Genomic DNA, 21,309 nt, shown 5'->3' with positions numbered 1-21,309 from the left:
TTCCTTGGGAATTCAGGTCAGAAACTCATGGGTGCATCCCCTGGGTGCTTCTGCCACTTACTAAAGTGAACCTGCTACAGGCTTTCTTAGTCCTTGACTTAGAAGAAGATGGGTAGTTTGATTGTGCCATGTCTGAAATGAAGGGGCAATGCAACCTAAAAACTGGGGGAATATAAAATTAGAGCTATTACATGATGTGCACATGGGGCCTGGGATTCTGCTGCTTCTGCTGTTTTGATTCTGCTGCTTGTGCTGGTGGGAGACACTAAATAGATTAGGTTCGCTACCAATTAGCATCATGTTAATCTTGGCTGGCAGGGAAGCAAAGCCACCAAGGATTTGGTAGATTTATCAGTCCCTCCCCCAATAGCTGTCTGAGGCTAACACCACTTGGAACCTGGGTCAGAAAATAGTCCTCTGCTGACGATGTGTCATACATTCTGGTCCATGTGCTCCTCAAAGGCACCATTTTCTGGGCATGAAGTGTTCTGCTGCTTTTTGGAGGAGTAAGAATGCAATCTCGGATAAGCCGGATTCAGAAAATAGGTCATCGGTGTGAGTTGCAATTATTTTCCTTCCAGCTTTCTTTTCTGTGCTTGGTTTAGATCGCTTTTCTGCAAAGGGCAGGCGCAGCTGCCTTGACTGGTGTGCAATAGAGGTGGGTGACCACAGCCACTCTAGCCTCAGGCCCTTGTGAGGCACCACCCAGATTCCTAGGTCCACGCATGGCTAGCATCTGCCTTTTGTTGGGGCTGTTAAAGTCCCATTAAAGGAGTGAAAAAATACCCTCCTCGAGTATTGACTTTTCACACACACATACACACACACACACACACACACACAGCTTAGTTCATAGCCACTTGATTTGCCACCTGCAGTTTATAATAGAATGGGACGTGTGGGATTATAAACCACTTTATTCTGCACAGAATTTCTCAGCTTGAGGCCAAATTGAAGGGCATTAGTCATCAGTAATTTGCAGTTATTTTTAATGTATTTCACTCAGAGAGGTTTAAGGCAGCTAACGCTAAGATAAATTTCCCCATGCTTTGGTGAGGAAGTGAAAAATCTGATCATTTAGTTAATCGTTTGTCATAGCTGTGGTTATGTATTGTTCCTAAGTGAGTGCAACGTCCTGACTGATTTGTGATTTGGTAACATGACAATCTGAATGATAGTAGATAAATTCAATTATGCCACGATTCTTCCCTCTCTCCCCAATATTTGTATAGGTTTAAGGTTTAAAATTCATAATACATTAGAGAAGGGAACCTAGAGATGAACTCCGAGATCATGGGAATAACCAAGGGAGCCCTGGCCAATGCCAGTTCCTGCCCCGCCCCAAGATTCAGTGTCAGCAGCCTTGGGTTTGAGCAAGTACCCTGAGTGGTGCGTGGAGCAAACTTTGAGAAACAGTGATTAATTCAACCACCTCATTCTTCAGATGAGGAGGGAAGAACAAAGAACTGAAGAGATTTAAGATTTTGCCCAGGGGCCCCTGGGTGGCTCAGTCAATTAGGCCACTGACTCTTGATTTTGGCTCAGGTCACGATTTTGAGGTTAGTGAGATCGTGTCCTGAGTCAGGCTCTGTGCTGACAGCCTGGAGCTTGCTTGGATTCTCTCTCCCTTTCTCCCTGCCCCTCCCCCACGTGCACAAACACTCTAAATAAATTAATTAATTAAATAAACTTAAGAAAAAAATATTTTGCCCAGATCCCAGAAATATAAGGTCTCCTGCTTTCCAGTTCAGTGCACGCCTCACCAGCCAAGAGAAAAATCCCTTGCTGCCCCAGCTCTGGAATTAGCGTGGCACTGCGTGGTTCTCAGCCCCTTCCGCAGTAGCGGAGATCCGGTTCCCTTCACTGGCACGCGCAGGGGGGAGGGAGACCTTCCGGTGAGCATTGCCGCTGCTTCCTGGCCTCCGGGTCCTCCTCTTGGGAGGCCTCCTGTAGGGTCCCTCGCTGCTCTCTTGCTCCAGCAGGGCCACCTGCCCAGTTGGAGGTCCAAGAGATTCAACAGCTCAGAAGGACGCAAACCAACTTTTTACTTTTTTTTTTTTTTTTTTTCCTGCTGCTTGTGACTCCCCAGGAAGGGCCCCGCTAGGCTCAGGGGCCCCTCACAAAGCTCACCACCTTCCTCAGGCAGCGCTTCCTCACTCCTGTCCCAACCGCAACTTTTGTACCCCTGCTGGTGACGCCTCAGGGAACCCCAGCCCAATCCCGCACGCTCAGCCAGCCTCCTCGGGCTCCGCCGTGAGCATGGTGGTTCCAGAAGTTTCCTCGAAGGCCGAGGTACGCCAGCGGAGCCTTTAAAGGTGGGAAGGAGCTGGAGAATGTTTCCCACCCGGGAATAGCAAGGTGCCTGAGGTGGGAAGGAATGCGGAGCACTGGGCTGGCTACAAGATGGCAGGTTGCGGGCGAGAGACGAGCAGAAGGTGTGGCCCCAAAGGGAGAGGGGCCTTTCTCGCCAGGGTGGGAGGAGACTGGATCCTGTTCTAGTTGCAATGGCATTTTATGCAACTTTGAAAAAAGAGCCCACTCGTAGCTGTGTGGAGAGCAGACTGTGGGGGGCAGGGGGCAGAACTGAGGCCGGGGACAGGAAGGGAGCCCGGGGCTGTGGGCCAGGGGAGACGAGAGTGGCCCGGACACCTGGAGGAGGTGGCAGGGCTGCAGGGAGCGCCCTGGTGGAGGTGCCTGGCCGAGGTGATGAGCGGTCAGTTTTCTCATTTGCCCAGAAGGCTCTGTGGGGGCCTGCGGTGGCCCTGGTGGTAGTGGTGGTGGTTGTGGCAGATATCCAGATTCAGGAATTTATTTTTAGAGTAGAGCTGACAGGACTTACCGATTGTCGGCAAGGAGTGCTAATTGATTACTTACATCACATGTGAAATAATTGGAACTTGTTAGGAAAAGAAATCTTGTAAATCTGAAAGATTTTCTTCCCATCCATACATAGGCTTAAAATGATCAAATCATATAGTTTTCCATTTTGATCCACGATGTAGCTTGTTGACTGTCTTAATCAGTTTGGGCGATTACAACAGTATATCATAGACTGGGTGGCATAGACAACAGAAATTTATTTCTCATCGTTCTGAAGGCTGGGAAATCTAGATGGGGGTTCCAGAACAGCTGAGAGTCCATGCCCTGGTCTGCTTTGTCCTCACATGGTGGGGATAGAGCAATCATCTCTCTAGTGTCTCTTTTTATAAGGGTATGAATGCCATTCATGAAGTCTCCACCCTCATGACCTAATCACTTCCCAAAGCCCTCACCTTGGAATACAGTCATACTGGGGGTTAGGGCTTCAACGTAGGAATTTTGGGATCATACCGATAGGTAAAAAGGTTTTATTTACCTGCCTAAAAATAGATTTCATTTTTGGAAGCAATTGTACTTTACAAAAACCGTGAGTAGCTGAAAAAGCATTAACAAATAGAATACATTCTGTAAAATCCTTGTGTTTACTGAGAAAAATAACTTCATTTTTCTCTGGTGAAATCCTATGCTTGAAGGTGGAAGGTCATTACTTATACCCCATGGATTGAATCAGTTGTAAATAAACAAATAGATACAAAAATAGTATCTATAGCAATTAGTGCTTAGAAGAAATAAACAGGATTATCTGAGAGAGAATAATAGGGGAAATTACATGGGGTGTTTTTAACTCATCTCTACCATTGTTTCTCAAAGTGGGTGTGGAGTTGAGTGGAGAACGTTAAAATTACTTGAAAGTCCTTGATAAAAATACAGATTCCTCCACCCACTATTGACTCAGAATTGCTGGGGAGTGGGCCCAGAATCTACATTTTCAATAAGTTGCTGAGGGATTTTTATGAGTGTTGCTGGGTCCTCCCAAACTGTCCCAACTGTGGTTCCCAATTTAAGTCCTCCATTTTCCAGTCTCTCCTTTTGCTTCATCTATCTGGCAAGCCTTCTGAGCATCTGTGTGTCCAGCTCCAGCTTCCTCTTGAAAGCCCAAGTCAGATGCCATCCCCAAATCCTCCTGGCTGGGTGGACCGTCTCCCTCCCAATGTTAGCTGTCGTTAGTCTGTAGTCTACAACCTATAGTGTATACTTACTGCTGTGTAGTGATTTGTGTTTAAGCTGTATCCTTTTACTGTGTGAACCATATGCCCACTTAGGTCAGGACTGAGTCTGATTCATTATAAAGTCTTTCAGTGGCTTGCAAAGAGTGGGTGCTTGGCATACACTTTGTGGAATGTCTGGCTAAGCTCAAGCCTCACTCTCTGGACTGTGGGCTTCTGCCACTTGACCATGTTCTAAATGTCCCAATCATAGCAGGTCAACGTTGTGCTGAGATTGGACAGCCAGTTTTGTGTTCAAGTTCATCTTCTAAAATGAAGGTAACACTGAAGAGTGATGAGGGAGAATGCAGTGATTTCTAGCCAGCTGCTGTGGATGCACCCTGGCAGCTTGTTTTAGAAAGGCTCCCAGTTGCAATATAATTGAATGAGGGCTCCCCACAACTGATGTATTCAACAAGACATCATAGGATAGGTGGAAAGAGGCTTCCCCAGCACTTTGTTCTGAAAAAACCAATCCATTGTGATCATACCTTCTGGAGATCCTTTTTTGTTGCAATAGCTTTGCTCTTAAGGGATCTTCAAGTGGCACCTCTTTCAGTCTACTATCTGTGTAGCCACCGAAGTAACCTGTTAAAACATGTCAGATCATGCCCTTCCTGCTCAGATCCCACAAATGGCTTTTGATCTCAGTCTAAGTAAAAGCCAGGTCCTTACCTTACAGGGGCTGATAAAGACCTACGTGATTTATCTGCTTCTCCCTCACCCCATATCTCTCTGACTCCACCACCTACTTCTCTCCCTTCTCTTCTCTTATTCCAGTGTAGCCTGCAACTGGCTTCTCGCTATTCCTTGAATATGCTAAGTAAACTCCTGCCTCAGGGCCTTTGTACTTACTGTATCCTCTGTCTGTAATAGTTGCCCCCCAGAGTTTTACTCTTCCATCTTTTTCCTGTCATTTCTCAAATGTATCCTGCTCAGTGAGTCTTCCTTGGTCTTGTTACCACCCTGCCTGTCACCCACTCTGAGTTTCTGGTCACCTTTCCTACTTTATTTTTCTCATAGCAATTGATTACTACCTATCATCTGTATATTATACTTATTTATTTTGTTGATTGTCTCTCTCCCCCTCCTAGAATATAAGCTCCATGAAGGCATTGTTTGGGTCTGGTTTTTTTTTTAATGTTTTTATTTATTTTTGAGAGACAGAGAGAGACAGAGCACTAGTGGGGGAGGGGCAGAGAGAGAGGGACACACAGAATCTGAAGCAAGCTTCAGGCTCTGAGCTGTCAGTACAGAATCCTACCCAGGGCTTGAACCCATGAACCGTGAGATCATGACCTGAGCCAAAGTCAGACGCTTAACTGACTGAGCCACCCAGGTGCCCCATGGTTGATTTTGATCATTGTTGTATCTTCAACACCTAGAAACATGCCAGACACATAGCAGATGCTCATTAAACATTTCTTAAATCAATGAGGCAGAGTAGGGTAAAAAAAAAAAAAAAATTAAATCCTGGCTTCTAGCTTAACTTCCTTAATCTTTCCATGCATCAGCTTTCTTATCTGTAAAATAGAAATAGTAATAGTTACTTCCTCATGGAGGTGTGGCATGTGGTATAATGTCCAACATTCAGTATTTACTCAGCAAATTCCCTATGATAGATACGGTTTTACAATGTTACGAAAAGGGTATCTAGTGGTGATATTCCTCTTTTCCAGCTAGCAGATTTTTCCACGATGTAATAATAAATAATGTATTTTGTGCTTCCTATTTGTTGAGACTACCACACAACTTTAAGAGGTGAGTGCTTTCATTATTTCCATTTTATGGATGAAGAGACAGAGGCACAGAAGGGTGAGCAATCCTCCCCTTGCCAGTATAGCTAGTAAGTGTAAAAGCTGGGATTTGATCAAGTTCAGGACTAGAGACCATATTCTTTACCTTATTTTTCATTGCTTCTCAGTATGTACATGAGTGGAAAAGAGAAGAAAAGGAGTCGTTGTCGGTTGACTTATCTCCTCCATAGGAGCATGAGAGAGGTTCAAAGATAGATGGTGTTGGGTGTTCTTCTCACCTCTTTGGTGGAAGTAATTCTTTTGCTCCAGCCAGATCTTGTCAGGGCTCATTAATTCCCTCTCCAGCTGCCCATGGTCCCTTTGTCGTGCCTTCAGTTAATCCTTACCTGGAAGCAGTGCCAGGGGATGTCTTTGGTTGTCACAATGGAAGGGGTATACAGTCTTTCCCACAATCCACACTCGACTAATCCAAGGCATGCACTTTCTTCAGGGGTCAGCTGAAGTCATTGCTTTGAGACTGCAAAATACAGCCTTCCATATTTAACTATACTCAACCTCTTCTTTTGTTTCACAAATGTCTGTTGAGCTGATATAAATGTAGAGGGGACGCATATGAATTAGTCTCTCTGCCTTGTTTGGGACCTCATTTGGGATCTGAGGTTTATTCACAGACCGACACCACAAGGCAGCTTATCATATATGAGTACTATAGAGTTTCAAAGGAAAAGGAGCTGCCTATTTGTGGAGGGATAAATGAACATGAGCTGGCTCTTGACAGGGTGGTAGGACTCCTGATTAATGGATATGGTGGGATGAGCATTCCTGGTGGTAGAAATCATTCAGACAAAATTACAGAGGTGCAGACATCCAAGGATGGTTTAGGAAATGGTGAGGGGTTTAGTTGAAATTCATCATAAGCTTGATACAGGGAAATAAGAGGAAATTTTAAATTTATTTTTTATTTTTTAGAGAGAGAGCATGTGAGTGGGGGAGAGGGGCAGATGGAGAGACAGGATCCCAGGCAGGCTCCATGCTCAGCACAGAGCCCGATGCAGGGCTGAATCCCACCACCCTAGGATTGTGACTTGAGCCGAAATCAACAGTTGGATGCTCAGCTGACTGAGGCACTCCGGTGCCCCTGAAAAGAGTTTTAAGATAAGATTGGAAGGCTGCATTTAGGTTATGGAGGTCTTAAATATGTGACTGAAGAATTTGGACTTTAATTTAGCAATAGGAGGCCATCACAGGTTACTTTTTTAAGTAAGGTTGTGACATGAATGAATCAATGGTTGTGTGTGTTTATTTGCAATTATATTTACAGTTAACAGTGGTTATTTCGAGTGTTGTAGTATTTTTCTTTGTTTATTTTTCTTCATTTCCTTACTGTTCTATGAAACTACAATGGTTTTTTAATTAAGAAAACCTCACTGGTTCTTTTTTTTTTTTTTAATTTTTTTTTTTTAATGTTTATTTATTTTTGAGACAGAGAGAGACAGAGCATGAACGGGGGAGGAGCAGAGAGAGAGGGAGACACAGAATTGGAAGCAGGCTCCAGGCTCTGAACCATCAGCCCAGAGCCCAGTGCGGGGCTCAAACTCACGGACCGCGAGATCGTGACCTGAGCTGAAGTCGGACCCTTAACCGACTGAGCCACCCAGGCGCCCCAAGAAAACCTCACTGGTTCTTAAAGTTCTGATTTTTAATCTTGTATTCGACAAGCATTTATTGAACACTTATTATACAATGGACATTTGCCTGTGAGGCAGAAAAAAATTAGGAAGGCATGACACGTGTTCTCTAGGAGCCCACTGGTGGAAAAGACCAACATGTGAACAGTGAATGTCAGGCAATGTGGTAACTGCTAGAAAAGAGTAGGTGATACATAAAGGAAAGGTCACCTCTAATGGGAAGATTAAGAAAAGCCTCCTAGAAGAGATGACATCCAAGCTGTGCTTGAATGTATTCTTTGTAGCCACGTGTAGATGGGTTCTGTTTGTTAAGCCAGGTCCTAAAAATGGGCCTAGTCTCTTACCAGCCTTTACCATTGTATCACACACTTGCTTATATGATAGTTTGGAATTATATTCTAGTTTGTTCAAGCTTATATGATATGTCTTTTCTTATTTTATGTGTCTCTGGGTGTTTATTATATTTAATATTTATGCAAATTCCCTCTGAGCTTCCACTGTTTACTTTTCTGATTGCTTTTTAAAAGCTATTCTCTAGTTTAAAAACATTCTTCTATGGTTTGTAGTTCATACAGGGTATATTATAACACTTAGACAAGTTATTCTGAATAACATACTCAGAAATGGAAATCTTAATCATAAATTTTCTCACAAGTCTAAAATGTTGCTGGACAAGTTTCTATTTAAATCATACTCGCTAGGCTTGACTGACTGCAGGAGTTCACAGGGTACATGCTTCAGATTGCTTCATTTTCAGCAAGGTAAGGCTGCACCTCCACTATAAAATAATGCAAGATATTCAAAAAGGGTACAGGCCAGGCTTCTTTGGGGTTCTTAGGAATTAAAACCAGTTTATGCGGGAGTTAGATTGGCTTGTGAGAAGAGAGAGCTTCTTAGAAGAATGTAGTAAGAAATTTCATGGATGTCTAAGGACAGACAAAGCTTAGCAGACCTCAGAGGGCCTGGGTGTAGAATTGGTAGGGAACCCACTTACCAATCCTCTTTTAAGCATGGTCCTTTTGGTTTCTTTCTTCTCTACTTTTTTGGTTTCTTTCTTCTCTACTTTCTTCTTCTCAATGTGGGTTTCTACTGCTTCACATGATTTCTGTTCTCCCACAATCTCAGCAGGCATCTGGGCCAGAATAATCTCCTTGTAGGGATCTCTTATTTGTTAAAAAAAAATTATTTAGTTTTGAAAATAAAATAACATATGCACTAGCTCAAAAAATAACGAGTAGTATAGAAAGGTATAAATTTTCTCAAAATTATATTAATCTCTCCCCTTCCTGATAGCTCTTTCTAAAGTGTAAGAGTTTCTTTTGTAGTTTTCTGGAAAATTCAAACATAAAGATACACCCATATATAGATACACAGACATAAACATACACATAAAGTAGCTGTAAGTATAAACACTTTTATTTACAGAAGTTACCATCTTTACATACTGTTCAATGCTTTTTAAAAAACATAATTGTTTATTTTGTTATTCTTTCCATATTAATTGACACAAAACTCATTTCCTTCCTTTTAAATGATTATATGTAGTTATATGGTATTTCATTTTATGTAATTATTATGATTTATTGCATAGTCTCTTCATAATGATGGACCTTACAGTTGTGTCTAGTTCTACTAGGAACAGTGCTACAATGAACATCCTTGCATATTTATCTATTAGAAGTTTCATAGAGTTTTAGCTCTTTCATTTGTTCTATGATCAATTAAAGTTACTTTTTGTATGTGAGAGGAAGAGGTGGAGAAACCTCTTTTCTTTCTGTGTATGGCTATACAGTTGTTTCAGCACTGTTTGTTGAAAAGCTTTCCTTTCTGATAATATATAATATGATTGATCTTAAAATACTGACCTTGTATCTTGTATTTTTAATAAACTCACTGATTAGTTCTACTAGCTTTATGTAAATGTCATCGTATTTTTTAGATAGATGAACATGTCATCTGCACATAAAGTCTATTTGCTTCTTCCTTTCTAATCTCCAATCTGGATGCTTTTAAATTCTTTTTCTTGCCTTATTGCACTGGCTCCCCCACAATATTGAATAGAACTAGGGAGAGCAGACATCCTTGCCTTCTTCCTGATCTTAAGGTGAAAGCATTCAGTTTTTTACAGTTCAGTGTGATGTTAACTCTAGGGTTTTTATAAATGCTTTTACCAAGTTGAAGAAATACCCTTATATTTCTAGTTTGCTGAGCATTAAATAAAATCCTGAATGGATATTGAAGTTTTTAAGTGCTTGTTCTGTATCTGTTGAGGTGATCACATGGTTTTTCTTTTTTAGTCTGTTCATATGATGTATCTAAGTGTTCTTCTCTGACTGAAATGAAATTTAAAATTAAAAAGTACTTGAAAAGAAGTTTTATGTTGGATTGTACTCTGATCTGTATCTGTTGGGTTAACCATATTGATTGTATTATATATATTTCTTATTATTTTGTCTTCTTGTTTTGTTATGGGTGGCAGTGTCTGTTACTATTACTGTGTTTTGTTGGTTTCTCCTAGAGGTTTAAGTTTTTATGAATTTTGACACTTTGTTTTTGGTGGTGACAGATTTTATAACATGTGTAAGCACATTATTGATTTAAACTCTGGTGATTCTAATAATGTGCAGAACATTTCCTAGTGCATAGTAATTGCTCAATTATTATTACTGAACGTACAAATAACCCTTTATGTTCTTTAATAGTTTTTCCCTTGAATTTGTTCTTTTCTGATATTAACATTATGATTTTTTTCTTTTTTCTTACCATTTGACTGGTTTATCTTTGATATCCTTTTTACTTTTAACCTTTCTGAATTATAAAGAATCTCATGGAGAGTTTATTTTAGATGTGGATCTCTACAGATTTGGTTTGTTCTGTATTTTGGCTTCATTGAGAAATCTTATATTTATTTATTATAGGATGCATGCTTCTTAATTTACATTATATTTTCTGTTTTTAATGACTCCCCCATCCCTACCCCAACCCCATCTCTTTCCCCATGGATTGTCTTTTCTTTGTATGTTTTTTTTATGTGTCAGAAGAAGTAAGTGTACTTTTTATGATAATGTCAGAGATTTATAGTCTATTTTTTGGTCTTTTAAACTTCTTTTATACATTGACATAGGGGTTTTAAACTCTGTTTATCAATTTATCAATTATCTGTTGCCTACTGAGATGGGTAAGAAAATTAACACATATATTTTCTCCTTATTTTTGCTAATGTTGGTTAGCTTTATAATTTCAAGTAGTATCCTTAAGTATCAATTTCTTGCTTTATCATCTTTAGAAAGTAAAGAAATGTGAGGAAATTCTACCGTTATTTTTCCCTTTACCTCCCCCCATACTGTTGAATTTGGTTTATTATTAGTTTTTATTGTTGAAATGTATAACATTCTCGGTGTGAAGTAAATGTACATCATACTGTTGTTTAACCTTATTTCTAAATGTAAATAGGTTCAGACCTATCGGACTTTTTACTAGAGCTCCACGTTTATCTCTTGGTTTGCTGGATTTGGCATTCAAGTCATTTTTTTTTTTTTAAGTGGGACTCATGGAGTCACTGAGCTGTTGCACGTCTGAAAATGTCTGTTGTCTTTATACTTGAACGACAAATTGGCTAAATATAAAAATATTTGTTCACACTTTTTTCTCCTTCAGAACTTTGTACATATAGGTTACATATATTCTCATATTGAGTATTGAGTGGAGGGGAACCTAAGCTTTTGTTCTGTTGCTTTTTCTTTGTTTTGTGGTGTGTGTGTGTGTGTGTGTGTGTGTGTGTGTCTATGTCTATATTGGTTCTGTGTACCTGAAAGATTCTCTCTCTGCTGTGATATTCAGTAGCTTTATCAGGAAATGTCTGTCTCTCTGAAACTTGTTCACCTTGTTCTCTGATGTAGGGGCACTCGCACTGGGCATTAGGTGCAATCATGGTTGATGGATATTGATTTTGCTCTTCTTTCTGAAATATTGTTTAAAGTGCTGTGCTAGGGTCATTCCACCTGGCAGGAGCCATCTTTTCTGCATATCTTTAGAAATGTAATTTGTTTTAGAATAGAACCTGGTTACTTCTTCTACTTCCTTTTAATGACCCACATAGCCTAGTTTTGAGTAATTATAGAATACTTTCTTAATAAATTCTTATTGAATATATAAGTGAATGAGCCTTGACTCATTTCCCTGCTGCTAATTCTCCCCCTCTGACTATTTCTTTCTAAATTGGGAGTGTTGCTGAGGTTTTTCAGAATTTTGTCTGTTCACCGACTCCCAAACCCACCACACCTCTAGGAAAAGAGAGCCTGGTTGAGAACAGCAGTTGACTGTGGGATCTCCCATCTCTCACTCTCCCTGAATTCTGTTTTTCACATATTATGGCATGACATTGTGTCATTTCTTTTGTTTAATCGCTGCTAATGTATCTTTGCTGGATTTCAACATTTTGTTGTTAACATCGTTCATTCACTTAGTTTTAGAGAAAGTTGTTACCTGACTTCACTGTTCCACCTTACCCCAGAAGTCTTAAGGGTTTTCTAAACAGGTTTAGAACCTCAAAAGCAGAATTGAGTTTGTTATTTTTACTTATATTTGTTGTAGAACCTAATCTAGGGCTTGCATACAATTAGCGTTTAAAAACTCCATACAGAATACACAGTGATAAATTTCATGGTAATTTTGTCTAATCTATGACCTGTTGTTGAAAGAAAGGGAGATGGTGTACAATCGCCTTGGAATCACCAGGTCTAGTTTTTTTGATTAATCCAAATTAGTCCAAAGAATTGACAGGCAAAGCACAAAGAAAGAAAGAGCAGTGGGACAGGGAAGAAAAAGCCACACTTCAGAATGAGGATGTTTAGTGCTCACTTCAACCCTGGAAGAATTGAGCTCATCTGTTTGTTTTTGACCCCATGTCGATGTCAGCTCTTAGAGCCTCTGAAAAGACACAGGTGAATGAACAGGGAATTTTCCCAGAGCATTTTCCTCCCTTGGATTAGTGTTACTTTTTCCTTCTTCACTAAACACATCCGTTTTAAGGGCACCAGGTGAGATTTGTTGCATGGATTCTCTTTCTTGCCAAAGTCAAAGCTCACCATGGACTATTCTTTATTTTTCTTCTGGGCCCTTCACCAGTGGCATAGGGACTGCCCACCCAGCTGGTTAGTGTGTGTTTCTCTCTTCTTTTATGTGACTCTGTGTTTATAGCCTTGGGCAGATTCAGCTTCATGCCATCGGGCAGTTTCTTTCTCAGGGACAAGATGAAAAAGATTATAGATCTTTGTGGTGATGAGTCTTTTTGTTCATTTCAGCGTCTGTAAATTGATGTTCTTTTTCTTTTCTTCCTTCAAGAAGAAAGAACAGGAGTTGGATGGACAGAGGAAGGTCACTTGCCTTCTTCTGCCTATTGATTTTCCTGTGCTGTTCAGCAGTTCACTAGTTCCTCCTAACTATAGTTCTGTATTTAGTGGCAGTTTGGGCTGGGACATCAGCCACAGAGGGGCATTGCCTGTGCCTCAGTCAGCTAGAGGTGGATTGGGAAGGTGACTTTCTGACAGTATGAATGTGGGTGCTTTAGAATCAAATGCTGGTGTGTATTTTTGTTGGTTAAAAATTTACTGTTTCTTACATGAGTAAAGTGCTAGCCTTCATGAGACTTTGAGACTTTAGAATATCATGGAGAGCGGTGGTGGAGAAACTCTTTAGGGAGGTATACACTTTGACCAAGTGTATAAATTCCAGAATGTACACTGACATACATTAGTTACACTGAATTTTAAAAACTTTTTATTATGGGGGGCACACTTGGTTGAGTGTCTGACTCTTGATTTTGGCTCAGGTCATTGATCTCACGATTCGGTTCATGGGATGGAGCCCTGTGTCGGGCTCTGCACTGATGGTACGTCGTAGCCTGCTTGGGATTCTCTCTCTTCCTCTCTGCCCCTCCCCTGCTCACACACGCTCTCTCTCTTTCCAAATAAATAAACATTAAAAAGAATAAAAAATAAATAAAAACTTTTCATTATGGAAATTGGAAAACATACAAAAGTAAACAGAATATAATCATGAACCCCCATGTATTCAGCTTTAGTAATTACTCCTCACGGCCAACGTTGTGTTGTGTAAATGCCCCTTCTTATTTTTTCCTCATATTGTGGCACCTGTAAATATTTCATTGTGTATTGCTAAAAGATAAGGAACCTTTTAAAAAATATAACCACAAATACAATTATCACAGCTAAAACAAAATTAACAATGCTTCCTTAGTATCATCAAATAATTAATCAGTGATCTGAATATCTGATAAATGTTATACATTTTTGTGTGTGAATCCACACTTTACTTCACATTTGGTATGTATTTTAAGCCTCTTTTAACCCTAAGGTTATCCTTTTCAATTTATTTTTATTTGCAACTTAATGTTTGAAGAAATTGGATCATTTGTCTGGGAGAGTTTCTTGGAGAGATTTAGGGTCTGGATTTTGCTTACTGTACATGGATGGTATTGTCTAACATGTTGCTCTGCCCTTCTTATTGAAATACAGTCGACACACAATGTCACCTTGGTTTCAGGGGTACAACATAGCGATTCAACAGTTCTGTGTGTTATGATGTGGTTGCCCTGTCCCTTTTTATTCCTGTAAATTGGTAATCTGGAAGATCAGATTTGGGTTTAATTTTTTTTGGAAATACCATTTCTTAGGTAGTGGGATGTTCTTCCATCAGGAAGCCTAATGCCTGACTTTGTGTGTGTGTGTGTGTGTGTGTGTGTGTGTGTGTGTGACACTAGAAATCTATGGAATCATGTTTGACAAAACCTAACTATGGAACATTCTGTGGCTTATTTTTTAAAACCATGTTCTCTGCTGATGATTGAAACTAGAACTCCTAAGGAAGTCTTTAGACATTCAATCCTGATAAGATAAAGCAGCAGCTGTGCTATTAGTTTACAGCCATATGTGAAACTCCTCACCACAGTGTGATGTGTAACCTGGGCAAGCCACCCCTCTCTTGTCGGAGCAGGGATCTGGAACTGAGCTGGTGGTGTGAGATCTGCCCCCGTTGTTGGCAACAGGCAGAGGTCATGTTTGGTCCATTTGTACTTACCAACAGAAAGAATATTCTCAACCACCAAAAAGAGACATAGCTTCTGCTCCCCAGGAGTTTGCCTTCACAAAACAAAACAGGACAAGAAAAAGACAATTATTCTTAGCTTCCAAGGGATTGTGTTACCACAAGGATAGAGTCTCTTACTAAATCAACCAATTCCCTGGTCTGTCTCTTCCTCTTTCTCTCTCCCTCTCTCTCATCAGCTTAAATAATGAGAAGTTTGGCTGTTTCCTAGATAATTGACTAATGATGTGTGACAACGATAGGAAAATATTGCTTTAATACTGTGTAACCCCCTTTCACTCAATGAGGATATCTTTCCCAGGTGATGTCCTCTTTGCCTTGCTAATAGCTATTCCTGATAGTGGAAGGATGTGGGTGCCACAGTAATACAGGGCAGCAGAATCTTGCTCTGGAGAGTGGTGACTTTGATAAGAAATCCATTTGTGGCATCGACTTACATAATACGACTACATGCAAAAACAAAAAGTGTTCATCAGGTCTCATTTTAGAGCAGCTGCACACATAGACATGTCCAGGCCGATAGGACTTCTGATTGGCTTGTAAACTGCTCAGGCCCACCCTGTGCTGACAAATGTATCACTTTCTTGTGCCAAGACAGACTAGTCCTGTCTGTCTTTCAAAGAGGGTAGTAGCCTGTATAACCTGAGGTTGGTAGACTCCTGAGGGGTTACCCCTTCATTTCAAGTCCACACCAATTCCAGGGATTGTGGGAGGCCCAGGTGCCTCTGTGGGGACTTCGGAGGTTCTGCAGAGTCCTGAGGTCTCAGGTTCATCCCTTCACTCCTGGCTCTTTTTCCGTCAGTCCTGACTATTTCCATGAGGTCCAGCTATGTCATGCCCCAAACAGACATTGGCAGAAGTGCAGTGTCCCCTCAGGGTTAACATTCTGACCAGGAGCAGCTTTTTGGTTCTCAGAAGGGCTATTCCAGCTGCCTCCCCAGAGCAGATTATTAACCACGTTTATGGAGCTGTATAAACAGCCACTGTTTGGGCTGACTGTTTAATCAATTGTCAGAGAGTTGATAGAGTCGGGTATTGATTTTAAAGAGAGAAGGACTGGCAACCTTATTATTCTGTTGCACTTTTATTTAACCTTGTCTGTGGATGCCCAGATAGACATGGTGGGCATGGCAGTGGAACCTGGTCTTCCTCAACTCACTCGTCATTGCTGCTAATTGTAGATGAGTCTCTCCATGTGAGTTGTTTTTGTTCTAGGGGGTGGGGGGCAAGGAGTGCAGGTTGCCGTCTGTTAGGTCTGTGGGCATTTGGCTTCCATACGATTGGGAGTATTTCCACCACAGAACTTTTGAATATTTGGTGCAGTTGGTCAGACAGGATCATTGTTAATTAGCTGACTCCCTTTCTTCTATTCTGTGGAACAAAGATCACAGGATCAGGCGTAGGGAGGCCCACGTTGCCATTCCTACGTTGCTAGTAAGCAGTCGTGACACCAATCTGGGTTTTATTTTCTTCATCTGCAAAACAAAAGTGTATTGGTTTGCTAAGCCTGCCATAACATAGTTCCCCAGAGTGGGTGGCTTAAACAACAGAAATGTATTTCCTCCCAGTCCTGGAGTCTGGAAGTCTGAGATCGAGGTACTGGCAGGGTTGACTCTTTCTGAGGTCTCTCTCCTTGGCTTGTACATGACCCACCTTCCCTGTGTCCTCACATGGTCTTCTCTCTGTGTATGTGTGTGTCCTAATCTCTTACAAGGATACCGGTCATATTGGATTAGGGCTCTGCATATGACCTCATGTTCCCCTAATTATCTCTGTAAAGGCTCTGTCTCCGAATATAGTCATGTCTGGAGGTACTGGAGGTTCGGACTTCAACGTATGAATTTGGGGGAATACAATTTAGCACATACCAGAGGGGAAGGGAGGATGGGGTGGGGGTGCTTAAACAATGACTTTCTGATAATGCTCTGAGGAGGCCTCAGAGACTAGGGTACAGGCTATCTCAGTGTGCCTAGTTGTGAGAGGTTTTCCAGAACACAAGATTTTTAGTGCTGAAGCTGAGGCAGTCCTAGGTGAACCAGGATGGTTAGTCACCCTCCATGTCTCCCATACGGGGCACAGGGTTCCCCAGCCTGCTTCAGCCAGACCTGGGCTACTTCTTTCTGCTTAAACACCAGCATTCTAAGTGTTTGAATTTAACAAAAGGGTTTGTGGCCAAAAATCATTAGAAAACCACTTGATTCAATGGCCTTCAGGGTCCTCTCCCACTGCCACATTCTGTGATTTAATTTCTTTTGCACACACCAAATTCCAGCCATTTTTCTGAAACTGTTAACTGATTGGAGTAAAACTAATTTGGTTCTCGTTAGTTCATGGCTAAAAGTGAAATAAAAGAGGAAACTGTTGAGCCTTGCCTATTCTGAACCAGAACTAGGTGCTCTGCTTTTATGATGCCAGATGCCCTCTTTGGGCTCCCATTATGCTCACTTGACTCTGCTATCATCTTTTTTTTTTTTAATTTTTTTTTTAATGTTTATTCATTTTTGAGAGAGAGACAGAGTGTGAGTGGGGGGAGGGTCAGAGAGAGAGGGAGACACAGAATCCAAAGCAGGCTCCAGGCTCTAAGCTGTCAGCACAGAGCCCGATGGAGGGCCCAAACTCACAAGCCACGAGATCATGACCTGAGCTGAAGTTGGACGCCCAACCAACTGAGCCACCCAGGTGCCCCGACTCTGCTGTCATCTTGGAATCCTTCTTGCAACTCTGTGAAGACGTTGTATCACCAGTCACAGCAGCCCCATGATGCCAATGAAGAAACTGAGGTGCAGAGACATGAGTAGCCAGTTCACATCTCAGGGCTGGTCAGGGAAGGGAGGGCCAGGATCATGCAGACAGTTTGACTTGAGCACTACTCTGTCAGGACACTGACCCTAGGTGTGAGTGTCCCTGCTGGCGGGGGTACGGGGACTGCCCTGGCAAGTGTAAAGTAATTCCATCTAGGCTGATGGGCCAGATTCTTCTCTCTGGGAAACACATCTCTCCCCTCCTCACAACTCTCCCAAACCTGTCTGGCCTTGACCAGTAACCCTGGCTAGTCCAACGTTTTGCTGTTGTAGAGGCCAGGCTGGAACAGTTCTCAAGGTGTTGAGAGGTTTTAGGGATCTCACAATAAGGAGCACTGAAACACACAGTGATATAGTTATTTTCTTGCTAATTCTTTTCAGGTCTTCTGATGACGTTAAAGGAAAACCTTGTGCTTGTCTTTAATTCCTTTCCAGCATTTGGTGAGCTATCTCCCTTTTTTAGAAAGAAAGAGCATGGGGTAGCAGAATCTGGCTGAACTTTTGAATAGCTCTTTATTATTTCTAGCATAATTATTGTTTTGTGGTTAATTTCAATATATGGCAAATGATACTGGTTTTGCATTTAGGGTAGAGATAAAAGTGCCTTTAAAAGATATTTACTAATATGAAAAAGCAAGTAATTTAAACATATTTAGTAAATAATAGCATAGGTAATGTACAGATGGCAAAAATAGTGAAGCATGTGGTGAGAAAGATTGATTTTGTTAAACACTGGGCAGGAGGAAAGGCTGGAGTTTATTCAAAACTTGAAACTAACCGATGAAAGGCAGGAGTTATTTGACCAGCCAGTCTTTTGGGGTCAGTGCCTCAGCCCAGGGTAAATATTGCCTGGGCTCTTGAGGTACTGATTGTAGGCTCCTTTGAAGCATGGTGTGCCTGCCAGGTAAACTCTGGAAAGACAGTTTCTTTCCAGCATCAACCCCACAGTCACTGGGATTTTATTTTGTTTTGGTAATGGTTTTCAGTATCTTTGAAATGCCCCCATCAGAAAGGTTAGGGATAAAAACTGGATTCTTGTGGCAGGTCAGAAAGCTGCACCTTGAGAGGATGCAGTATCGAAAATGATTAGAATTAGAAGTGCAGATTGGAGTGCCCAAGATGAGGCAGAAGTGCTCAGCCTGGGTAGCTACCAGGCCCCTGTGTGGGGATTGGATGTCATGACTTTTGCTGTTGGAGTCTGGCCCCTCTGCTGGGATTAGAAGCAGACAGGTTTGGGACCCTTCATCAAGGAGCAACCGAACTTAAAGAGGATCAGTCTTGGGGACTTTATTTGCCTGTCAAGCTGTTGGTACTTAACTCCATAGGGCTGTGTTCTTACTAAATAGGCAAAGTGAGTTTGCAGCTCCTGGTTAACTACTCAGTGTGATTCCCATACAGGGCTATTGCTGTATGGGTGGAGTCTGAGCTTGGCTAATCCTTGCAGGACCCAAGACCTGGGCAGCAATGCTGGACTTTGACTGATGCCTGGTAGGGGCACCAGATCCTCCTTCCTAGTAGCCTACACTTTGCACATGGAGGTTGGAGACTGGTGTCCAGTGACCATCAACAACGAGGTCTGGTCGTAGTTATAGAACCTGAGCACAAAGATCTTAGTCCTTTAGCTTTCAGACACTTCCCCTAGAGGTAGCCTAAAATGAGAACTGTCCAGTCGTGACCAGTTGTCCTCTTTGGCCCTCTGCTTCTTCCTGTAGTGCTTATAGAATCTCCTCCTTTAGAATCATGTTGCCCACTCCTCCACTTCCTACCACCATTACTTAAGAAAACTTCAAATACCCTTTGTTTTTTTAAAAAAAAATCTACTTAAAATAAAAGGGGAAAATAAAAAGAAAAAAATACCTTAAGATTGCTAGTTAAGAAGTGCAACAGCACATAACTTTTTTTCTCGCCATCAGGAAACATCTGTATGGATTGTTTCATTACAACCCCACGATGCTTGGACTTGAATCGCTTCCAGATCCCACTGATACCTGGGAAATTATAGAGACCATAGGTAAAGGCACCTATGGCAAGGTCTACAAGGTAACTAACAAGAGAGATGGGAGCCTGGCTGCAGTAAAAATTTTGGATCCAATCAGTGTAAGTAATGGTAGTAAATTGCAACCACAATATAGTGTTTTATGCACATTGAGCATTCAGCTTCTTTTCCTGGTTCTAGGGATGATTTTCATGAAACCTGGCATGAAATCTCAGAATGAGTCATGATTTGTCAGCTCATCTGCATGAAGGGACTCCATTTGGACTTAAAAATCTCCTTGAATTTCTGTTTCTTGTCCATTTTACTGTTGTTTTAGTTTTGACCCTCTGAGTTCATCAGTAGTTATTTTCTTGGAAAGAGTAATGTATTTCACTCCTTTCTACAGAGGCTAGTCTCCTTGTAAGCTACAAAGATCTAGATTTGTGGTATTCATTCATCTTAGCCTGGCATCTTCTTCCAGAGCACTGAACACCGAGGTTATAATGCTGGAAGCTGTCTTGCACAGTGAGGTTATAGGTGTTCTATCCTGGGTTGGGTCCCTTCAAGCTACTTCTCCTTAACTGCTTTGAAAATTCAGACATTTAAAAATAAAAATAGATATTTATAGTAGTATTATTGAAGAAGAAAAGGTATAATAAAGACATTTTATTGTTGTAATAATTAGAATGTTTTAATTGGGATCTGAATGTCCATTGTTAAGTATTTTCAAGATACAGTAATGATGACATTAAACATATACAATATGCTTTATTAAGTGATATCATGCCTGTACCCACCCTGACACATTAGACTTAATCTGGCATGTATTTTTTACCCTGTGCAGGATATGGATGAAGAGATTGAGGCAGAATACAACATTTTGCAGTTTCTTCCTAATCATCCCAACGTTGTAAAGTTTTATGGGATGTTTTACAAACCGGATCACTGTGTGGGAGGACAGCTGTGGCTGGTCCTGGAGGTAAGAGGCTCCCGTTGGGTAACCATCCATTTAAACAGAGCACCAGGGACAAGCAGATGCAATGTTGCTTAAATAGTGTAAGATACACATGTGAGGAGTTTGTCCCTCCTGTGTGTCATAAGTACCTTACCAGATGTGGCGTTCTCCTCCGGAGTTCTTATAGGTAGGCTGTGTGCTGAAAATGTTCATGTTTCTCTGCTTCATGTTAACAATCTTTTCTTCTCCTACCGAGTGAATATAGGAGTGCAGCTAGAAAAGGTTATTTTCTTCCTTAAACTGGGAACATTTCGTAGAAAACACGTTCCAATTGATTGCAACTCATTTTCAAAAATTGCTAACCCAAGGTTTATTGGACTCATCAAGTTTGGATTAGTCCTTTCATATTCATTAATCTTCATCTTAGATCAGGTTCCCTCAAAACAGACTGAGCATGATGTGTGGCAGGTTTACTGGAGAGTTCTTGCAGGAGCTAGACCTGGAAGGAAGTGAGGAGAGCAAGACTGGGTGAGGGAGACCTGGAATAGCAGTGCAGTTGCAACAGAGGTCTCTGCCCATTCTCTAGGAGTTAGAGAGCGTGGATGCTTTTGTAGAGCTGTCCTGGGTTGTACCTCTGCATCAGCCACTCACAGCTGTGTGCCACCCTGAAGGGGGTGTGACCTTAGGGGAAGCAGTTCCCTGTAGCCAGGGGAAATTCCTAGTGAGTGGTGCTGTTGGGAACTGGGAGTAGCCAGTGTTCCTGGCAGCATTCCCTCTGAAGAAGAAATCTGAAAGGAGCACCACTGTATCCCCTGTGATCCTGCCTTTTTTCTTCCTTATTAATGGTAATGAATGTGTGTATCTGGGTGTAAAAGAGTCAATTATCTACCATTCCATTCCTCATGAGACTAAAATAGCTAAGG

General features: G+C 41.5%; 1 protein-coding gene across 1 annotated transcript in view; it reads left to right on the top strand.

Annotated features, from left to right (window-relative positions):
• Nucleotides 1-269: 269 nt before the first annotated feature.
• MYO3B (myosin IIIB) overlaps nt 270-21,309 on the top strand; it is a 407,802-nt gene continuing 386,762 nt past the window's right edge. The window contains exons 1-3 of the mRNA XM_058714463.1: nt 270-555; nt 19,370-19,553; nt 20,276-20,410. Of these exons, the coding sequence (XP_058570446.1) occupies nt 479-555; nt 19,370-19,553; nt 20,276-20,410 (396 nt within the window). The 5' untranslated portion in view covers nt 270-478. The remainder of the gene's footprint in view (nt 556-19,369; nt 19,554-20,275; nt 20,411-21,309) is intronic.

Source organism: Neofelis nebulosa, chromosome 2 (assembly GCF_028018385.1).
Source record: "Neofelis nebulosa isolate mNeoNeb1 chromosome 2, mNeoNeb1.pri, whole genome shotgun sequence".
Lineage (NCBI taxonomy): Eukaryota > Metazoa > Chordata > Mammalia > Carnivora > Felidae > Neofelis > Neofelis nebulosa.
The sequence above is the reverse complement of the archived record's forward strand: the minus strand, read 5'-3'. Positions and strand labels throughout refer to the sequence as shown.